Source organism: Styela clava, chromosome 2, assembly GCF_964204865.1.
Source record: "Styela clava chromosome 2, kaStyClav1.hap1.2, whole genome shotgun sequence".
Lineage (NCBI taxonomy): Eukaryota > Metazoa > Chordata > Ascidiacea > Stolidobranchia > Styelidae > Styela > Styela clava.
Genome location: NC_135251.1, coordinates 8,419,968 through 8,444,615, shown reverse-complemented (window position 1 = coordinate 8,444,615; position 24,648 = coordinate 8,419,968). Strand labels below are relative to the sequence as shown.

The following is a 24,648-nucleotide window of genomic DNA, read 5'->3' as shown; positions in this document are numbered from 1 at the left end:
TGGCAGGTGATTTATAATTTTTCATTGAGCGAAATGAGTCAATTAATGAATATTCAATATAATTATTCAAAAATGTTAAAATTTTGATCACAATAATAAAATATTATGTTTGGTTTGATATATAGGCGCAATATTATTCTTCATAACTGAAGATTTTTTTAATACAATATGATAGCTGTATAGCACTTTAGATCGTATAGCATACGTATATAACATATTTTAAAAATATGTTTGATCTTCATTATGCATATAGGCATTTGAGATATATCTACTATTAAAAATTAATACTTTAGGTAAAAAAAATCATTATTGGAAAAAGTGTTGGTTTGAATGATTACAGTACAATTGAGCATTTACTCCAAGTCCTTGACGTAGAAAGTGCACTGCACCTAAAATGTGATGAAATGATAACCCTGAAGATTTTAAAGTCATCAGATTTGAGAACGAAGGTTATTTATTTGCAACATTAATTTGAATAATATTATCATATATTAAACCCACCTTAATTAATTGTTAAAATAATTAGAACTTGTAAAAAAATAAATAAAACATGTTTCTTGCTTAACCGATGGCTACACGAATACGAAGGTAAATAACAAACAACAGGAAAAAAACCTTGTAAATTAATAATGGTTGGTATTTGATAAATATATAAATATCGCGCAGAGACACCCCAAAATGTTATTATTGCTTTTGCTCTAAATATCAGAATGCGTTGAACAGACTCGTGATAGGAAGAGAATATTCAGAAGATGTTTTCCGTTACCTCGCTGAGCAGCCGAAATATGAATATCTTGGATTTAATTCATCAAACCTAACAAAGCAGAAGCTAAAAAAACTGAAGGGATCATTTACTGGAAGAGTCGAGGTTTGTTATAAACTTATCGATCAAGGATTCTATTTTTATATTTTGTCATTATGGGACATATCCGAATACTGTGTTTAGTAACTGTTTACTTTATCATGAATAGCACTAAAAGTTTTCAAGTCGATTGATGAAAATAAGTACAAAATACCGTTTATTGTAATGAACATTCAGCATACTTTCCAGGCGACTTATGTGTAAAATGAACATCCTAAATGAGTAATTAACATTACATTTCTGTAAACCAACGTTCTTGGATAAACCCGAATAAAGCAACTTGTTAATAATTTGTATTGATCAAGTACTTGAAATTTTTAAACAAAGGTTCAAGCGCTGTGGTTCACAAAAGAAGAAACATTGGAGGCCGAAGGATATCATGACATTGCTGAATTCCTATCAAATGCAAAATCGAAAAGTTTGTGTTTCGAGTACTGTAACTTAACCGATAGAAAAATTGATTTGTTTTCACAGGGTGCAGCAGAACAAAGAGTAAAGGTGAAAAATAATAAGCAAATCCGTATTTTATTTAAGCAAATTTGTATTTTATTTAATTTCCAGTAATCCCTAATACTTTCTAAAAAAACTTTCACTCAAGATTGGGTGAACAAAAGTAAAATGATTTAAAATAAAATCAAAATAGTTAATTTCAATTGTATCTCTAATTTTGTATCATTGGCTTACGCTTTTAAAATGCTTTGCTAATTTGATAACAAAATTCACAGCTTGACTTCCTGGGTATTGAAGGTGAATTAAACATAAAATTGGAGGCGTATCATACACTGGGAATAGCTGTTGTGAATTCAAGTACAAGCAGATTTGTAATAGCCGATTGTAATCTGACAGGGAGAAAGGTTGATTTTTTTAATCAAGCGCTGGAATCCAGAAAGTACAAGGTGGGTCTATCAATTTCTAAACTGGATATTAGAAAAATAGAATATTTGTATTAAATTACCACCAATAGATTCATAACTATAGATTTTATTCAGATCATTTTGTCACCAAACCTCTTTTGCTTTCTGAAAATTATCTCATTGCAACATTTTACACAGCTTGCAGAACTTTATGTTCAAGACAAGACACTTGAATTTAAAGAATATTACAACGTCGCTGAACTGGCATCAACTACAAAAATTGAATCATTACGTTTCGTAGATTCCGATCTAAACTTCGATAAATTAGATTATTTTTCCAGAGGAGCTTCAGAAAACAAATTGCAGGTAAGTGTATCAGTATGACCACACATAACATTAGTAAGTATTGTTTTATAAAATAGGGAAGAAAATGCCGTATTTTTATTTTTGGAACATGAATTTTTCCAGAAATAGGAAATGACTGTATAAATAACTTAATGTAAAATGTACATTGTGTTTTAAATTTATACAAACTAATCAGTGAAATAAATATACTTCATAAATGTTCTTATTGAGTTTAAACTTCCACTTCATATTGGACGTATTTCTTGAGAAATTTCACATAAATAATTTTCTGATTCTTTTCAAACTTGATTGTTTCGTCGATAATATATTTGCGCCATAAAAATATAGAAAACTTTGTTGCTATCCACATAAACCATAATCGATTGCTTTACATTTTGATGCCCCTAATTTACAATGTTCAATTTGTAAGTTCTGTTGTAAATATAATACATCTTCACAAAATAGTTACAACGTACTGCCACAAAGTTTTCTTGAAGCTTGGGTATTGATTTAAAATAATAATTTATTTAACACTCAACATTGAATCTTTAGAATCTTTTATTTAATATATATTTTTCAATTTATTCAGTCACATTTTTTTCGATTAACCAGGCATATGCAATAGAACCTATTATGAGGTGAAATAAGCATTTAACAGAATATTTTAAATGGGATAATACCAGAAATGGCGACATCTAGTGACTAATCAAAGATGGTGAATTTTTTTAATTATACAAGTGGTTGATATAGTTGATATTGATAAAGTGATACAGATACGAACTTCACATGCCCAATACGTACTGTATGATATCTGTATTCCAGTTTGTTGTTCAACTAAGCTAGTAAATGAAGTTATTTTAATATAGAAAAAAAGCATATAATAACATGTGATGTCCGATTGTATTACAGCTTCATACATTTGCGATTATGGAAGAAAAATCAATGGAACCCGAAGTATTCTTCAAATTTGCACATGTTGCGTCAGTCACGAACTCTGAAGATTTAGATATTAGTAACTGCAATCTAACGAATGAAAAGCTTGATTCGTTTTCACAAGGAGCATTAGAATACGAACTGAAGGTATGAGTCAAGAGAGGAAAATGTTCTTTATATTTATGTGCAAATTAGATGAATTATACCAAAAAATTTGCACAGATATCTTAAGATTTTAAGGAGCTTATGAATTTGAATATACATGAACATTATATATTTTCGAAAAATTCGGAAATGAATTGATTTAAAATACATCATGTACATAAAAATTTAATTTCATACCTTATTTAATCTATACCAACTACATTAGCTGCAAGAAATCATGTTATAACATATTAAATAAATCAGAAATTCATGATTTATATTTCAAAATTCAGGCCGGATGCAAATACTCACACGCAAGTAACTAACAAGTTCACAAGTTCTTTTTTGGAGTTAATATCTTGTCATTCATTTTGCAGATAGTTCAATTGCTTGTAAAAAACAAGAACATGTAATATAAAATATAATGAATCCGCTCAAACTTGCCTCTAATAGAAAACTATAATGGTGTTGAAAGTAATAATTGTAAATATTTTCATTTTTTGGTGCTCCCGAAGTATGCGAACCAAGATGGCGGACATCGCAACGTAACATGGGTAACAGGTTAGGGTTAGGCGATAATTTCTTTCCAATTTTCCTTATTTGAGTCCTATTATCAGTTCGAAGACTAGCCAAGAGCCTCCCGTAGTATTTATACCTAAAATTATGACCTAACCCTAACCTATACACATATTACATTCCGATGTTCGCCATCTTGGTTCGCATACTCCGGGTGTCCCCATTTTTTTTTATTGTGTTCAGGTATTTTCAGAAATGAAGCGCACTCCATCCATGTTTGAATTGCGTTTTCCTTAATAAGCTTTACGCAAATATTTTTTATAGCGTACCGCAGCGTCACGTTTAAATTATGGAATTAAAATAATTTAACGTCAAAGTAAAAAACATAGTCACTGTTTAGGATGCTAAATTCTATTTCAGTGGTTCTCTAACGATGCGACAATAGACAATTTTTTTAAGTGGGCGTGGTGCAAATTAAAAAAATAAGATAGAAGTCAGATTTAATCTCGCCCGCTTTATTTAGAATATTTAAATTTTTCTATTTTGGATATTTACGTTCCACAAAAATATCTTATCAACGTTTCGTCGAATAAAACATACATCGCTTACAATCTGTTATTTGCAACTTATTTTTAGCTATTTTTTTTTAAGTGGGACGCGCGACTTGACAAAGTCTTTAAATGGGGCGGTTGAGAATTTAGAACCACTGCTCTCTTATTGATATGGTTCCCGACTACAGGTCCGTATAGTTTTATTCCTATAATTCTGGAACTTTTGATATTTGTTGTTATTTTTAACCAGCGTAACGAACTCGCATATATATTGTCTCAAGCCGCTCTCATCATATTTTTACTGGAACATTGTGAATGTCTAAGCTTTCTTTACGTGCGGGATTTAACTTGAAAATTACGTCTCAAAAGTTTATTCTTATTTTGGCCCAATCTGATATCGTACAAATATAAGCAAACATGTGTGTTATTGTACTAGGGCAGGGTCGTCCAACCCGTGGCCCTCGGGCCACATGGGGCCCGCCTAGAAGTTTCGAGTGGCCCGCGCTGTATTTTCGGGAATAAATAAAAAAAAATAGTTAGTAAAACTTCTATTTTTTCAAGTGATGTAGTTATTGATCATATTATTGATACAAACAATTTGTTCATATTCTTGAAATGCGCTCTGCTAGCCCATTCAAACGAGCCATGAGCGCAATTTTGAATCTAAACCAACTGGAAGATATCGATATATAAATAGTCGCTTACACACTTGTTTTTTTTACTATTCTCTTTAACGTTATCTCATCTGTCAGAAAATCTTCTTTTATTTTATCACCTGGTCTCTCGTTCAAATGTAGCACCAATCAAATATTACTTGGTCAAACCTGCTGGGGGCATAAATGGTAATTGCCAATGCTTTGTGTTTAGGCGTGGTATGCATAAAATCCTTGAAATTTTGGCAATTAAGCAAAATATGGATGAGTTGACAACTTTGGATTGCTTTGGCGCTTAAATAACGTACAATTAACAGTCTGATGTAAGGGAGAGGTTTAAAGACTTGCCATTACTCAATTTTACAGAAAATACGTCTCTAAAGAAAGAATTTCAGAGGATTGACAGAATGGCAGTTTTAGTGGCCTCATTATTTGTCAGCACTTACTTGTACAAGGAAATGAGATCACTAATTTCTGACAGTCATATAAAAAATTGGCTTCGCATTGCTACATCGTCCATTTCAGCGAATATTGAAAACTTGTTAGCGAAAAACAGTGCCAAAAATCACACCAAAATATCTACGCGTAGAAATACCTTTGTTGACTTTACGGTATCTTTGTTTTTTTATTGTTCTTATTATTGAGAAATTTAATATTGAAAAAGTTAATAGAATTGAATAAAATGATAAACATTTAATGTCAAGTTGAAGAATATTATGGATTCTGTAAAATACACGAAAGTAATTGTTTCCCCAAGACCTAATCCGATTTCGACTTCCACTAGCAAATCTTAGTGGAGAGAATATCAAACATCGAAGCTTTAAAACCATTATAAATAGTTGATGAAGTTACAACACTACGACAATTCGCGGGCGTGATGAGCTAGCGCTCAATGCGTTTTGCCTAACTATGTCATATACTAGTTCTGTAAATATACTAAATTATCTGTTACCAATGACTGTTTGTATCTGAAAACGAAGAGGCAGCAAGTCACTTATTTACAATCAATATCTACTCTTACCCAGAAACTATCTTTTGAAATTCAGTGGCAATGTTGTTAATGCAATAATAATGCTTTGACGTTACAAAACTTTCAACGTTAATAATCGTATAATATTCAATTTTTTCTGCATTATCTGCGGTCATATCTTTCACAGATGCAAAACATTCCTTCTCTCTAACTTTATCAAACCATGCTTATTTGATATTTCAAAAACTTATACAAGAACTGAATCGAAACATATAACCATGGTTTATGGTAAGGTGATTGACATTTTTGCACAACGGATGCAAGGTTGTCACGATCGTTCGGAAAGTTATTCGGCAGATTTAACTATGCAGATAAGCAAGTATTTTAGAGGAAAAAAACTGCAATTCATCCACAGAATAATATTATAATCTTGTAGCTTTTGTATATTGTATTCGAAATAAATCAAAAAAACTTACAATTTTATTGTTGTTTTAAAATTATTTGTTTCATATTTATTTTTCAGATAAATACTTTGTACCTAGAAGACAAGGCCATGAACCCCGGAACATTCTTCAAATTTGCCCAAGTTGCTTCAATCACAGAGGCAAAGATTGTGCAATTTGCCAACTCTAATCTGACAAGTGAAAAACTGAATGCATTTTCACAAGGAGCAACTGATTTTGGTTTGAAGGTGAGAAGTTGAAATAAAGTTGTTAAAATTTAGATTTCCTTTGCATTCAGAAAAATTGGTGTAATTTAAATAAAACTAGCAATGATATTGTCTTATTAAATTCGATCAAATGAAAAATACGATATTAATAAATGAGACAATAATGATTTTTCTAAAAAGAATCTCAACTTTGTGAAAATCGTGCCATTTCTTTTGCATTAAATTCCCGTATGTGTTATATTTCAAACCTCGTATATGATTAAGGCGCTTTACCTAGCATTGTTGAAATTGTTGTAACTACGTAAGTGTTATTGATTCCGTATTTCACGGACCATAAGGCGCGACGGATAATTGGGCCCATTCGCAAAAAAATGCTTACTTTGTTTTCTTATTACATAAAGCGCACCGGGTTTGAAGCGCAAATGTTTTTTAAGGATTATCGGGTTAAATTACTAAGCTCATTAAATAACAAAACTCCGTGAATAATTTCATGGATATTGTAAAACAACCAAACTATCCCTATCTACTCAGTCTTCATATCCCCAAACCGTTACTCAGCTACTTGTAACATAGTAAAAAATACACCTAAAAATATTATATTTTGGTTTTGTTTGAGGTTTTGGATTTTTATTTTGATTATGATAATAAATAATTCTGAACATGTTGTACCTAGCAAACAAGATGTTACTATGTTACTATCTTTATGCATAAAATAAATTGTATTAAAAGTAATAAAAGCTAACACGATCATAATTACAATAAAAATATTATTTTCATATTTATTTTCCCCGACGAATACTTTTTACCTAGCAGACACGATCATGGAGCCAAAAGCATTTCATGAATTACGTGTTACGTGTATAGCCCAAATCGGTGCTCCCGTAGTATGTAAACCAAGGTGGCGGACACGGGAATATTGTAAGGAATATAGAAGGCCATAATTTCATTTCAATTTTCCCTATTTTAGTTTTATTACAAGTTCAGGGACCAGCCAAGTGACTCCCGTAGTATTTGCTCCTAAAATTATGGCCTCACCCAGACCTGGTACGCATACTACGTACCGGTTTCCGGCATCTTTGTTCCCATACTACGGGAGTACCACCAAATCTAGGTTTCGGATTGGGGCAAAACTTGAATTTCCGATCTGAGATGGAGTCTTCATAACCCAGAAAATCCATAGCGATTGGGCCAGAGAAAGGCTGTGGTTACCTGCTCTGGTTTTGACGTACTTTGTGTACATCAGATATGTAGATGGTTATATAATGTAACTTAGACAAATGGTTCAGGAATTACTCGGATTAACCAAATTATTAGGAAATAATCTATAAGCAGGTAATTTATTATTGCTGAATGAGCGGAGTTCCTGAGAAATAGAATAACTGAGCCGGAATGCTACTAAATTGTCATAGTTAGATAATTCTTATTAATTTATAAAAATAAGAAAGTCAATGAATTTGTCATTTTGCGTCCATGTACTATCTAATTGTACATGAAGACCTATTTAATAGATACTAAACCTGAATTTTTAAAAATTCAGTATTTTCATTGAATTGTATTTGAATAGAAATTTCACGGAATCGGATGGTACAGACATAAATTGCCATGGAATGGGATTGAACAAAAAATATGTCTCATGGTCAAGTCAGAATATTACGTAATATTAACGCATTGTCAAGCCTCAAAGAATTCAGTGAATACACCACTTTCAAATCGCACGCATTGAAGTATGTATCATTGAACCCCCGTCCTTTGTTCCCCATAAGCACCAAATAATTTCAGACTTCTTGATACAAGATTAATAAAGCCCGTCATTTCGCCAACGTTACCCTTTGTTAGCAAATGGTTCCCAGCATCTTTTGACACCTTTCATAAAAAAAGTTTCTTTTTTCTCCCTGTTCAAACGTGCAAGAATTACCAATCAAGTATCTCTGAAATCAATTTTTAGGTCTCTTTGCGCGTGATGTTGATAAAGAGCGATAATTTCCTTCTCTCTTTTTAACGATGTAGGCTTTCGATACAAAATTTTCAACTCCTCTTCTATTTCCTAAAAAGTATTTTTCCTACCCCTTTCAACGAAACAAGACTGGCAATTTGAATGCAAACTACGAATTATCGATCGTGGAAGTCATCATAACTTAATATTCTAGAGTCAAGTCATGACCTAGGGTCAACTTTCCTTAATATAATAGGGTGGGCCGTTGGTATTGGGTATTACACTGTAGACTGAGATTTAAAAAAGCTTTGACCTGTTTGAATGGCGAAAGTAAAAGTAAAATAACTGAAATGGCAATAACTTAGTTTCAACCGCCCTAAAACGAACATCACAAAATAGGTTGTATCGCTCGCTCTGCACGACCACTGTCGGTTTGTGGGGACGTCGTACTCACCAAAATACGAAGACAAACATCATAATACTCGACTAATTCAGATATAGTATGTGTGCGAGAGCCGGTTTCCCACTGTACCGTATGTACAACCATGGTCCAACTTTACCGACGGTGAATGGCGATTGGCGAATGAAATGATGATAAAAGGGAATATTGTGAATAAAGTATGGAGTGATATTTTGCCTTAAATATTATTTGATCGGTTGAAATACTGTTAGGGTACAATTAAATCGAACGTAAGCAATTATATTTAAATTAGGCGAGAATTTAGGATTTTCGAATACATATGCAAGACCTGGATGGTCGAAAACGACGTCTATGAATTGAAAATATATTCATAGCGTGATCGTTATGGATCGGACTAAAGGTCAAGATTAATACTATATAAACTGTCTTATCAGTTTGCTAGTCCCCAAAATAAACATCATAAATACACTCCCCGTTATTTATATCCTTTGCCACCCCTCTTCAATGAATAAAGTTGATGGCGAAATGATAAACCTAAGAAAATTAATCAATTTTAATTAAAATACGAAACAAACTGAAATTTTTTCTGAACTTTGTCTGAGTGGCATCAATTACAGAAGCAAATGTATTTTGACATTTCACAACTAAAGTCTAGTAAGAGGCAAAAGTGGATCCATTCGCCTGAGTATCTTCCTCTGTTTCATCACTTAAAAGTAAGGAGATGTAAACTTGTAGATAAAGTTTTTTATTATATTTATGCATTCTCAAATGTGAATCACACCAGTGTTTTGAACTAAATTTTCTTCAAATGCGATTTACATGAGTATTTATTAAATTAATGTCGTTTTGATAAACTATCCGTAAATTTAGGATGTTTCGCAACGATTTTCTCCAGATTGTTGCTTAAATATGTTTGTTGGTTTAATGTATTAGATATTATATGAGGTCACATTTTGAATTGAGTGGCGAATAAAATCACCTGTGTTTCTTTCTTTGAGTTCGGGTAGTTTTGTCCGATTTATGTATAAGTAAGTGCATAAATTTTTAAAATCAGAAAAATTTCATTGTACCATAAGGACCAGGATTTTAGGTAAATTTTAGATTACATTAATTAATGGACGCAATTATAGCGTTCGGAATATTATCGGTTTATTCGATAATACAGAAAAATTGCAATTTATTTTCATTTTTTTCAGAAGTGAATTTGAATCTGTCGGTAGCACTCCGAACTGTTTGTACTTTCATATCTTGTTATCATATCCTAAATGTCATGCTCGATGATCCATAATTTTTTTTTGTGATCCCATGAATATACCGTAATGTGCTTGTTTTAAACACTAACGGATAAGTATGTCTGCGTTCGCCGCAAACGATTTAACACACTATGAAAAATCTATATATTTTACGCGAACAATGAGCCTGATCATTTCCTAGGAAGATAAAGCGTAAGAGATGTTTGGATACAATGATGTAAACTACCAACAAATATCAATCAATGCATTAATCTAAAAATCTTTTAAAACAATCAAAAATTAAATAAAAGATTATGGATATTTAAAAGTCGCTAAAATTTATTGCCGTGAATATCGGTTATAAGTCAGTAAATTATATTTCCGCAAATTATCCCGAGTCTCGCTATTATTCCTTTGCACATCTATGTCTTGTGACCCGAGGACGTACCCCAGCGTAAAAACTTGTTACTACCTTATCATCTTTGACATGGAGTGAAGTCAAGATAAATTTACGTCTTATAATAGAAGAAAAATACTAAACGAGAATAATTAATAATTTTGAAATCATTGTTTAACCCAAATATTTCAAACATTTTCCCAAAAAAAATTCTAAACATTTCTTCCGCATTGACGACAATCACTTTGGCGGCAAATGTATATAAATATTCTGCTACTTAGAATTGGCTGTTTAATCTTTTGGATTCTTATTATTAAATTCGATAGGAACTCATGGTTTAACTTTTGGATTATGCAATTTCAGTAAATTGAAAATGAAATATAAATATTTCTTTTTCTACAATGACAAATCTTTTTAAATGGGTACAAAACGCCAAATACGGTTTTGCATTCCTTAAAAGAAACAAGAAACTAACGAAAGTGTCGTTTTTGGCAATCACTAAACTGTTCACTGTGTTTAACCAATCAACGAAACCAACTGATAACAGTACTTAAATGCTAAATGTCCTATTTCGTCCAGAAGAAGTCTTTTGAATACACTGTGAAATAAAATTTTCGAATCTGGATTAAGTTCCAAATTGGGCCATGGGCCATGTACGCCATCTTGGTGTACATACCTCGGAATCACCGGGAAACGTAGCAGGAGACTGCACACATTTGTTTTTTCATTGGAACTCGTGAGACAAATGAACTCATGAGACAAGCGGAACAAGTACAAAAATTGGGACAAACTTTTTTTCAGATATTGTTGAGTGTGTAGCTCAAGTATAATAGATATTAATAACATATTCTGTCCGTATTTATTCTCTTCATATCACAATTATCCCTCTGCATGCGTATGTATTCAGCCTCAAGAAAAACGATACCTTTTTTTCTCGCGCTCGGAAATTTGAGTTTACTGGGGAAAACGAGTTATTATATAATCGTCTTGTAAGTGATGCTAAAAATAATCAAGAAGTGAATACGCAGCCAAAAATTCCTATAGATTAAAATGCGGCATGATAAAATAGTAAAAATAAAACGACGAACACCACAAGTGCACGACAATTCATGTTAAGACAATGTTAAATGCGAAATCTGTTGCGGACAATACATATCATCACCGAATTGCCTAAGTCATTTTTGTTTTTTTTATAAAATAGGTATTTATGTAATGCTGCGCACCTGTCTGTTAACTCAGATTTTATCCCAAGAATTCCGAACCCCATGAAAATGAAGATTTTGTGTGGCATGCTCATTCTTGCTATTGTTTCGTCATAATGAATTGACATTATTTTACGCAGGACTATTGTGACGTCACAAAAGCAAAATGGGCTCTGCGAAGTATTTTCGAGTTTTTGCATCTTAGATTCTAGATTAGCGCTTATGAATTTGAAATTTACACTCCAGCGTAGAAAATTGTGCAATGGTGATATTCAATATGTTAGTCCAACTCACATTGATTGGCTTTTATTCAAGGGTGCATTGCTCTTTTATTCTTTATATTTTTTATATATGGAAAGCCTTATTTTAGGTACATGAGCAGAGCGCGGTATATTGTTGACATATATGTTTTTAACATAAAAATAATGTTATTGAAACAGACGAGCTATTTTTTGGATTAGACATCGTAGACACTGGGAATTACTTGTTTTTCAAATTTTTGGTTCTCAGGACTGGTGTATATAGTGAAGTTGCAAAATTGTGTATGTTCCCAAGTCATAGGCACATTTCTGCGTAATTCACAGTGCGCCATTGACCTCAGTATTGACCTTTGTATAACTGCGTCATACAAATTACCGTACATACTACGCACCCGGTATAATACTATCTCTTAAAAATATCTTAATTCGATAATGTGCCCTTTCATACACACTGTAAGACTAAAAATATAAATTCTTGACAAAACAATCAAATGAAAAAAAAAATTGAAAAATTGGAAAAAAAAAGACTGAAAAGTTGCTAATAGCGGCATTCTATTGCAATTTTTCTGAATGCCGATTATTTTCGTCAGCGTTGCGTGGTAATAATAAATACCTTAATAAATAAATACCTCTATCTCCGTATATATTATTTTTATATGACACATTTCCATCGACAGATGTATATAACTTATGCCACGAGCACGACGATAACTAGTTTTTTTTTTATCTCGCCCGGAAATTTGGTTTCAGTGAAATAACAGTAATGAACTCTTCATTTGAGTTTTGCATTCCGAATAGTTTTTGTGGTAAATTGTGATAACTTCTTGTGAATTGCTGTTGACTAAAAAAAGTAGGGTATTAATTAGGCTAATAGTATTCTGTCAAATACAACGTTATCAGTGGTTTAAAAGTCATGTTCTATTCTTTTGTATTAAATTCCCAAATGTGATATATCAAACCTCGTATAATAATTATATCAGCACTTGAACACATCGCAATTTTAACATTTTTTTAAAATGCGTGGAGTTTCCGCATTTAAGGAACAAAATGCGCACCGGATTATATTACGCAGTGTCAATAAATTGCTTAGATTGTTTTTGTTTTAGCATATGAAGGTTCGACGATTTTTAGGCATTATCGGATTACAGTACTGAGCTCATTACACAAATAACTAAATATTTTTATGGTTATTGTATTTTAATCAAAGGAATCTTTCAAAATAACAAAAAATTAAAAAAAAAAAGCATTTGGGAGACTGAAACAGTCGTCAAATTATTACCCGAGCAGTATTAATAAGTTTTATTATCTTAAAAATACAATACAAACGACACATATTATTCAAATCATCCTATAAATTGTATCGATTGGTTCATCTTTATTTGTTCCTAATCATGCTAGAAATACATCATAGCTAACCATATATATATAATCGTTGAATATTTATTTTACAGATCGATGAATTAACCCTATCTGACAAAACCATGAAGGGTGAAGCATTCCGAAAATTTACTGAAGTTGCCTCAATTACAAATGCAGGACAAGTATTGTTCATCAACTGTAGTCTAACAAGTGAAAAACTGAAAGTATTTAGACAGGGAGCTGCTGACCGTGGCTTAAAAGTAAGAAAATGTAAACTTGTTGATAACGTTTTTTATCATGTTTTTGTATTTTCAAATGTGAATCACAATTAATGAGTTCTGAATCACATTTTCTTCACATGCGATTTACATAAGTATTTATCAAATTAACGCTGTTTTGATCAACTATTCCTAAATTTAAGCTGTTTCGCAACAATTTTCTCCAGATTGTTGCTTAAATATGTTTTTTAGTTTAATTTAATGGATATTATATGCGGTGAGATTTTGGAATGAGTGGCGAATAAAATCACTTATATTTCTTTCTTTGAGTTCGGGCAGTTTTGTGTGATTCATGTATAATTAAGAGCATAAATTGATAAAATCGGAAAAATGTCATTGCTCCATATGGACCAGGATTTAATGTAAATTTCAAATTACATTATACTATGGACGCAATGATAGTGTTAGGATAATCCTCGGGTTATATTTGGAATTCAAATCTGTTGGTATCACTCCTAACGGTTTGAACTGCATTATCTTTTTTTTATATTATAAATATCATGCTCAATGATCCGCCAATTTTTTTGTGATCCCATGGATATACCGTGATACCTTTGTTTTTAAACACTGACCGATAAGTATGATTGCGTTGGCCGTTAAATGATTTAACGCACTATGAAAAATCTATATATTTTACGCGAACAATGAAGCTAATCAGTCCCAGGACGATATTACATAAGACATGTATGAATGTAATTTAACAACAATTAACAATAATCAATGCATTATTATTGGTTCGAATTAAATTAATTCTGATCTTACAAAAGTTTTACTTTGGTAATATTTTAGATTGCAAATAAAAACAATAAATTTATAACAAGATATAGATGTATTTATATACTTGTTATATGGGGTTTCAGTGTTAAATGTTACGAACACAAATATAATAATGTAAAACAATTTACAATAATAATCTGTCGCTAAATACGCTTGCATTGGGAAACATTGTTAGTTTATTTTTTACTAAAAGTTAATTCCTTTAAAATATTATTATTTTGTTAATGCGTGTATATTGCAATAGCACGAGAAGGCACATTCACACCTCTCATACTGATCACTTATCATATGCAGCCTTACGAATCTAGTAATATGTCATGCATTTGCAATGTTTAAGGCTAGTTTAAAGGAGAAAAAATGCCAAACGCATCAAATAAAATCTTCCCGAGTTTTTGTATTTTGCAGCAACAAGAGGAATAAATTTTTTTTCCGTAATTTTTTATGGCTCATCGAATATTTCAAGTAACGAGCAGCCATACGCTTCACATGTTCAAACACTCACATTTTCGTTCGTAACCTTATACTACAATACTTGTGTTATATTTAAAAACTTATATAAAATCTTATAGTAAAATGATAATTGACAACTTTGCGCAGCGGATGCAAGGTTGTCGTTATGGTTGAGGAGATTCCTTGGAACATATTCTAAATATAACTTTTCTGAAACGCATTATCTATATTACTGGTAAGTTGAAGTGTAAACAAAATAAACTCACTTCTTTTAAATCTGAGTAATTATCAAATTATTAGATCTGTGTTAATTTGAGGTCACCATATTTTCTATATGCTTACGAGTATATGACCCCACAGACCCCGACTAACAAATATTGTTGGAATCTTCCAGCTGTTTAATATCTTACCCATATAAATTATTCGCGACAAATACATATTCAAATTTTACTATCTTTATCTATAAAATATATTGTATTCAGTGTAATTAAAGTTCCTAATTACATTAAAATTATTATTTCCATAATCTTTTTCAGATCAATACTTTATACCTAGCAGACAAGATCATGGAGCCGAAAGCATTTCATGAATTCGCTCAAGTTGCCTCAACTGTTGAAGCAGGAATAGTGCAGTTTGCTGTCTGTAATCTGACATGTGAAAAGCTGAATGAATTTGCACAAGGAGCAACTGATTTTGCTCTGAAAGTAAGATAATGGAAAATTGTTCAATTACCTTTTAAAAATCAAACGTATCAGAGTGTGTTTCAATTCAATTCTGTATAACGGCGTGCTTTACGCGATTCTAAATTATGATGTAAAATGCAAGGTAAAAATTCCAAAATGCATGCGAATAAATCTTTATTCAATTTTTTGCCCACGAAAAGAATGGTGGGATTTAAATATATATATTTATTTGGGATAAATTCTTGTGCATTTTGATCGAATGAAAAAGTTGGCTATTAAATAGCTCAATAGTAATTTTTTAAATCAGAACTTCAACAGTGCAAAAGATCAATGATGTTCAATTATATTGGATTAAAGTCTTCAATATGCTATATCTCAAACCTCATATATTATATCAGCGCTTGTCGCTTGAACATATCCCGCTTTTGTCATTTTCCGCATATTTCAAGGATTCCGCAATTTTACGGACCACAACGTGCACCGGATTATGTGACGCACTGTCAGCAAATTGCTCAGATTGTTTTTGTTTTATCATACACAAGTCGCACCGGGCTATAAGTGCAAATTTTCAAGAAATATCGGGTTACAGTACAAAGCTCATTACACAAATAACTCAATATTTTCATGGTTATTTTATTTTATTCAAAATAATTCATTCAAAACAACCAAGAATTAAATTAAGGATTCGGGTTACTGAAAAGTCGCTAAATCTTTCTGCCGTAAACATTGGTTATACGTCGGTAAACTTTCCTTATGCAAATTATACCGTGCCTCGCTATTATCTCTCTGAACATATACGTCTTGTGACCCGAGGACGTGCCTCCAGCATGAAAAACTTGTTATTACTTGATCTTCTTTGACATGAGACAAAAAAGAACTAAATTGTCATTTTTGTCAATCACTGGACTGTTTGCTCACTGTGTTTAATCAAATAACGAAACCAACAGATAGATATACTTACAATTGAAATGTCAATTCCGGGGCAGAAGAGTATTTCGATTACACTGTGGAATGATATTTTTGAATCTGGATTAAGTTCCAAATTGGGCCATCGGCCACAAGATAACTTAGTATTACCATGCTTGAGCATGGGAAACGTCGAACGGGATGGGACAGTACACATTTGTCTTTTCTTCGGAACGCGTGAGGCAAGTGGACTCATGAGACGAGCGGAACACCCAAGAAAACTGTGACAAAGTTTTGTTCGCCAAAAAATAAAACTAGCAATGATATTGTCTTATGAAATTCGATCAAATAAAAAATACGATATTAATAAATGGGACAATAATAATTTTTCCAAAAAGAATCTCAACTCTCGTGCCAATTCTATTGCATTAAATTCCCGTATGTGTTATATTTCAAACCTCGTATATGATTAAGGGGATTCACCTAGCATTGTTGAAATTTCTGTAACTACGTAAGTTTTATCGATACCCGTATTTCACAGACCATAAGGCGCGACGGATAATTGGGCGCATTCGCAAAAAAATGCTTACTTTGTTTTCCTATTACATAAAGCGCACCGGGCTATGGAGCGCAAATGTTTTTATGGATTATCGGGTTAAATTACTAAGCTCATTAAATAACAAAACTTCGTGAATAATTTCATGGATATTGTAACTTATCGAAAAAAAATTCAAACTATCGCTATCTACTCAGTCTTCATATCCCCAAACCGTTACTCAAATACTTGTAACATAGTAAAAAAAACACCTAAAAATATTATATTTTGGTTTGGTTTGAGGTTTTATTTATGATAGTGATTTTCATTTTGATTATGATAATGAATAATTTTTAACATGTTGTACTTAGCAAACAAAATGTTACTATGTTACTATCTTTATGCATAAAATAAATTGTATTGAAAGTAATAAAAGCTAACACGATAATAATTACAATAAATATAATAGTCCTATATTTATTTTCCCAGACGAATACTTTTTACCTTGCAGACAAGATCATGGAGCCAAAAGCATTTCATGAATTACGTGTTACGTGTAAAGCCCAAATCGGTGCTCCCGTAGTATGTAAACCAAGGTGGCGGACACGAGAATATTGTAAGGAATATTGAAGGCCATAATTTTATTTCAATTTTCCCTATTTTTGTTCTATTACGAGTTCAGGGACCAGCTAAGTGACTCCCGTAGTATTTGCACCTAAAATTATGGCCTCACCCAGACCTGGTACACATACTACGTTCAGGTGTCCGGCATTAAAGTTCCCATACTACGTGAGTCCCACAAAATCTAGGTTTCGGATTAGGACAAAACTTGGCTTTCCGATCTGAGATGGAGTCTTCATAACCCAGAAAATCCATAGCGATTGGGCCAGAGAAAGGGTTTGGTTACTTGCTCTGGTTATAAACTTTTTGTACATCAGATATGTAGATGTTGATATAATGTAACTTAGACAAATGGTTCAGGAATTACCCGGATTAACCGAATTATTAGAAATAGTCTATAAACAGAAAATTTAATATTGATGAATAAGCAGAGTTCCTGAGAAATAGAATAACTGAGCAGGAATGATACTAAGTTGTCATAGTTAGACAATTCTTATTTATTTTTAAAGATAGGAAAGTCAATGATTTTTTCATTTTGCGTCTATGTACCATCTAATAACTAATTGTACATAAAGTCCTATTTAATAGACACTAAACCTAAATTTTCAGAAATTCAGTATTTTCATTGAATTCTATTTGAATGGGAATTTCACGGAATGGAATGGTGCAGGCATAAATTGCCATGGAATGGGATTGAACAAAAAATATGTCACATGGTCAAGTCAGAATATTACGTAATTAACGCACATTAATTAACGCATCGCAAGGCCTCAAAGAGCTCAGTGATTACAACATTGTCAAATCGCACGCATTGGACCGGCGTCCTTTGTTCCCCATAAGCTTCAAATAACTTTTGACTTCTTCATGTCAAGATTAATAAAGTCCATCATCGCGCCAACGTTGCCTTTTGTCAGCAAATGATTCTCAGGGACATTTGACACCCTCCATAGAAAACTTTCTATTTTTTTCCTGTTGAAACTTGCCAGAATTACCAATCAAGTATCTGGAAAAATGGATGGATTTTAGGTCTCTTTCCGCGTGATGTTGCTAAAGAGCGATAATTTCCTTCCCTCTCTTTAACGCTGTGGGTTGTCGAAACAAAATTTCCCACTTCTTGTCTATATCCGTAAAAAGTATTTTTCTTATTCTTTCAAAGAAACAAGTCTGGCAATCGGAATGCAAATCACGAATTATCGATCGTGGGAGTCGCGCAGTTGTAAACGCATCAGGATTTTATTACGATATGTCGGCATAAGTTTACTGTCATTTACGCGAAAACACTAGTTATGAATCATTAGAAAAGGTCTCTTCACGTTAGTTCTTTCAAAAAAATGGTAACATGCTTTCTTTCTATTGCAGTGGGTCAAAAAAATTTTTTTTTATATTGCATCACTATCGTATACAAAGATGTGATAGGAACAATTTGTTTACTTTTCCAAATTGCGTACTATCTGGCCTTCTCAAACGTGACATTAGTGAAATTTTGAATCAAAATAAGATGGGTTATATCAACTTGAAAAGATGCCGAGGGTGTTTTCTCTCGGGTTTTCTAAATAACTATGACGTCATAAACGTATTCTCGGCTTCAATGTCTCTATGGAGTAACCCCAGTTGTCGTTGCAATATCTCCTTTGTTGTAAATATGAGCTTGAAAGCAATAATTCCTATGTAGAGTGGTCAATATAGGACTGAATACATCAGTTTTTGCCCAGTAGGACATTTACAATACCTGATTACGTTCTCTACCTTCTAGGCATATATAAATAGTCAAATTCCGAAACTCACATGAAACATTTTAATTTCTGTGACGTATACTCTCGTTTAGTAAAAAAATAACCTAATAATACCAGATCATACATTGGGAAGACATAAAGTTTTGATGCTCAATAAGTTACAATCAGGCATGACCCACACACACGATTTTTGTCATTTTTGACGAAGCCACGTAAAGCTTCAGGACGAATCTATCTGGTACCCATTATATGCCTCAGGATGGTGCATAAGGGCGTGCAATTAAAAATCTAGGGTCAACTCATGATCTAGGGCAGGGCTACTCAACAATTTTTATCGAAGGTCCGCAAACAAAACTTCAAAATTATATGGGTCCGGTCTTTCCAGAACTGATATTTCGGCATCCTTAAACGAGCATTTCCTCGACCGACTAATGATTAGTAGCATATTAAAATTGTTTATTATGATGTTATATTTCTTTTCCTATATATTCAAAACTATGAAAGTCATTTTATGATAGGAAAGTCAAAAAGTGGGGCTGATGATCCAAAATAAATAATTAGGGGCGGTCCAAATCCAATACTCGAAAGGTCGGATTCGGACCGCGGTCCGCCAGTTGAGTAGCCCTGATCTAGGGTCAAATTGCCTACCTGATTCAACAGAGTGGGCCGTTGGTATTGGGTATTCCACTGTAGACAAAATTTTAAAAAAATTGACAGTGATTTGATCTATTTAAAGGGCTAAAGTAAAAATAATAACTGAAATGGCAAAAAGTTAGTTTCAACCACTCTGAAACGAACATCACACAACAATTTGCATCGCTCTGCACGGCCACCATCGGTTTGCGGAGACGTCGTAACTCACCAAAAGACAAAGTCAAACATCATAATACACGACTAATTCAGATATAGTACGTTTGCGAGAGTCGGTTTTCCACTGTCCCGGATTTACAATCATGGCCCAACTTATCCGTCGGTGAATTAGCGAATGAAATTATGATAAAAAGGAATACTGTAATACAGTATAGAGAGATATTTTGCTTTAAATATAATTTGGTCGATTGAAATACTGTTAGGGTACAATTAAATCGAGTGTAAACAATTATATTTAAAATAAGCAGGAATTTAGGACTTTTGAATTCCTTTGGCAAGACCTGGATGGTCGAAAACGACGTCTATTAATCGAAAATATTCAGAGCGTGAGCGTTATGGATCGGACTAAAGGTCAAGATTCATATTATATATAAACTGTCTTATCGGTTTGCTAATCCCAAAAATAAACATCAGAAATAAACTCCCCCTGTTATATAAACCGTTTGCAACCCCTTTACATTGAATAAAGTTGATGGCGAAATGATGAACCTAAGAGAAATAATCAATTTTAATGAAAATACAAATCAACCTGACCTATTAGTAATTTTCCCTGCACTTTATCTGAGTGGAATCAATAACAGAAGCAAATGTATTTTGACATTTCACAACTAAAGTCTAGTAAGAGGCAAATGTAGATCCATTCGCCCGAGTATCTTCTTCTGTTTCATCACAATAATTTAGACTATCTTTCCTGTACGTTTAATAAATCCATTGTTAAGGTATAATACTATCTCTTGAAAATATCTTAATTCGATAATGTGCCCTTACATACACAATGTAAGACTAAATTTTTTAAAAGAAAACAATCAAACGAAAAAAAAATTGAAAAATTGAAAAAAAAAGACTGAAAAGTTGCTAATAATAATTCTATTGCAATTGTTCTGAATGCCGAATATTTTCGTCAGCGTTGCGTGGTAATAATAATTACCTTAATAAATAAATACCTCTATCTCCGTATTTATTATTTTTATATGACACATTTCCATCGACAGATGTATAACATATGCCACGAGCACGACGATAACTAGTTTTTTTTTTATCTCGCCCGGAAATTTGATTCCAGTGAAATAACAGTAACATCATTTGAGTTTTGCATTCCGAATAGTTTTTGTTGTAAATTGTGAAAACTTCATGTGAATTGCAGTTAAATAAAATAGTAGGGTAACGAATAGGCCAATAGCATTCTGCCAAAGGCAACGTTATCAGTGGTTTAAAAGTCATGTTTTATTATTTTGTATTAAATTCACAAATGTGCTATATCTCAAACCCCATATATTTATTATATCAGCGCTTGAACACATCGCAAATTCAACATTTTTTAAAATTCGTAAAGTTTATTGATTTCCGCATTTTAAGGAACAAAATGCGCACCGGATTATATTACGCAGTGTCAATAAATTGTTTAGATTGTTTTTGTTTTAGCATATATAAGGCGTCACGTGCTAAAGGTTCGACGATTTTTAGGCATTATCGGGTTACAGTACTGAGCTCAATACACAAATAACTAAATATTTTTATGGTTATTGTATTTTAATCGAAGGAATCTTTCAAAATAACCAAAAATTATTAAAAGCATTCGGGAGACTGAAAAAGTCGCTCAAATTATTACTCGAGCAGTATTAATAATTTTCAATATCTTGAAAATACAATACAAACGACACATATTAATAAAAACATTGATAAGGTAGAATACTATCTCTTGAAAACATTCAAATTGCATTATTTGCATAACACTGCTAGACTAAAATAAAATGATTTCCTAACTTTTCTTAGATATTTAATGCAATTTAGATAAATAGAAAGATAAAGGAAAACCCAAGTAAAACAAGAAAAGTTTTTCGCGCTGACAATGATAATTTTGCAATGTTTTTAAACATTCCTAAAAACGACAAATTATAACATAAGTTCAAGAATTCAAATGTCCTAGTTTGAAGTTTTAATTTGACCAGTAAAGCATTTCTCGAAAATATGGACGCTTGTGTTGTATTACGAGTCTTATCTTTGTCTTCCCAATGTTATACGGATACTCACTTTTAATATATAGTTGTGTTTCAAAAGTATACAAATTTTCTGCCTAAGAATTCAAATCATCCTATAAATTGTTCGGAATTGATCCTACATTTATTCCTAATCATGCTAGAAATATATCATAGCTAACCGTATATATACTTTAATATATTCGTTCAATATTTATTTCACAGATCGATGATTTAATCGTATCTGACAAGACCATGCAGTGCGAAGCATTCCACGAATTTGCTGAAGTTGCCTCAATTACAAAATCAGGAGAAGTATGTTTCATCAACTGCAGTCTAACAAGTGAAAAACTGAAAGTATTTAGGCAGGGAGCTGCAAACTGTGGCTTAAAAGTAAGGAGTTGAGTTGAAGTAAACTTGTAGATAACGTTTTTTCATTATGTTTAGGCATTCTTAAATGTGAATCACACCAGTGTTTTGAATTAAATTTTCTTCTTTTCTTCACGTGCGACATAAATGAGTATTTATTAAGTTACCGTCGTTTTAATAAACTATTCGTAAATTTAGGATGTCTCGCAACAATTTTCTCCAGATTGTTGCTTAAATATGTTTGTTGGTTTAGTGTATTAGATATTATATGCGGCCACATTTTGAAATGAGTGGCGAATAAAATCACCTGTGTTTCTTTCTTTCTTTGAGTTCGGGTAGTTTTGTCCGATTCATGTATGAATAAGTGCATAAATTGATAAAATCAGAAAAATTTCATTGCTTCATGAGGACCAGGATTTTATGACAAACAAAAAACAATATTGTTGCGGTTTTTGTCATTCTCGTCAGAGCTATTTCACTAACGAACTTGGTCAACGAAAAAAATATGAGAATTTTTAGCAAGAAATTTTTGTTGCACGACATAGATTTGTGATTTCGTGCTTCATCAAAAACGATGTAGACAGTTGATATTTATTTAAAAAAAAAAGTCCAAATACAAACGCTCAAAAAATATGGACGCCCCATTGCGATAATGGTATTATTCCTAATTTTTAGCGCTATTTTTTTCACAATTATAAGTTCACAATTATAAGTAATTAATATATACAAAAACAATTTACGATAAGAAAAAATATTAATTATGATTCTTATTGATTTCTTCAAATTGAAAACTGAACAAAGATTTCGACTGAAACGTTGAATATTATTGTAAATAACCGGGTTGACAAACCACTGACCCGCGGGTAAAATAAAAATATAATGCTAACATATCAGTGATAAACATTGATAAACCCGCTCTAAAGTAATCTAACAATAACTAAACTATTATAATCCGTCAGTTGGGTAGTCAGGGCGGCGATCGCTCATATTCAAATTGCTAAATTTCCGGGCTGGAAAGGTAATTTTCAAAACTCCCAATCTTTGACGCATGACTGCACCGCTGTGTACCTTTATTCAGCTACTGACTCTGACATCGTTTATGTCATAACAATGCAATTGATCTGTTCATTTCTCGCAACGACTTGTCTCTTTCGGGAGCGCAACTGCAGACTGTTTTACGAACTATATGCTACTTTGCATTTTATTAGTTTCTCGCCTACAATGCCGTTTAGAAAACAAAATCTTTCATATTATACTTGAAATGAAAACCTAAAAATCTAAAATAAAAATGGAGAAGTGTAAATGTGCCTTGATGTCGTTGAAAGCTGATTGAAATATATAACAGTATCAGAGTGGAATTCTCACCAAACTCTTAGGAACCGTAAAATAATTTGCCGCATCATCCTAAACGTTTTTGGTAATTCATATGCGAGATTACTCAAACGTCTGAGCGCAATTATACAGAAGTTTAAGTGTAAAAAAATAAATCTTACTTCTTTTAGAAGTACTTACAAAATTATTGGATTCTGTTAATTGGTGTCACCCTTTTACCTATATTTATGATTGCTTTAATCGGACATGCCAGTTAGAACCACGTGACGTATACGACACAAAAGTATGTTTACAATCTATTCAGATACGCGACCTATTTTAGAGAAATAGTACAAACCATCATTAATTATTGTTAGAATATTGTAGGTATTCAATTTATTTCACAAGAGGAATACGCATTTAAATTTTATTACATTTGAGCAAAAAATATATTGCATTCGGGATAACTACAACAAGATCATTGTTATATTAAAATTAATAGTTTTATTATATATTTTGCAGATCAATTTTTTGTACCTAGCAGACAAGATCATGGGGCCAAAAGCATTCCATGAATTTGCTCAAGTTGCCTCGACTGTTGCAGCAGGAAAAGTGCAGTTTTGTGTTTGTAATCTGACAAGTGAAAAACTGAATGCATTTGCACAAGGAGCAACTGATTTTGGTTTGAAAGTAATAAGTTGAAATAATGTTGTCAATGTTTTGAAATGTTTTGCATTCCGAAAGTTTAGTATAGATTGAATGAAATATGATATTATAATGCATTCTGAAACTCGATAAAAAAAAAGTACGCTATTAAATACGACAATAATATTTTTT

At 32.3% G+C, this 24,648-nt stretch overlaps 1 protein-coding gene across 1 annotated transcript in view; it reads left to right on the top strand.

Moving 5' to 3' along the window:
* The first annotated feature begins 326 nt into the window (after positions 1–326).
* The window catches only part of LOC120336047 (uncharacterized), a 98,792-nt gene continuing 74,470 nt past the window's right edge, over positions 327–24,648 (top strand). Inside the window, exons 1-11 of the mRNA XM_078119883.1 lie at positions 327–449; positions 710–868; positions 1,190–1,360; positions 1,588–1,758; positions 1,915–2,082; positions 2,971–3,141; positions 6,352–6,519; positions 13,395–13,562; positions 15,344–15,511; positions 22,357–22,524; positions 24,334–24,501. Of these exons, the coding sequence (XP_077976009.1) occupies positions 405–449; positions 710–868; positions 1,190–1,360; positions 1,588–1,758; positions 1,915–2,082; positions 2,971–3,141; positions 6,352–6,519; positions 13,395–13,562; positions 15,344–15,511; positions 22,357–22,524; positions 24,334–24,501 (1,725 nt within the window). The 5' untranslated portion in view covers positions 327–404. The remainder of the gene's footprint in view (positions 450–709; positions 869–1,189; positions 1,361–1,587; positions 1,759–1,914; positions 2,083–2,970; positions 3,142–6,351; positions 6,520–13,394; positions 13,563–15,343; positions 15,512–22,356; positions 22,525–24,333; positions 24,502–24,648) is intronic.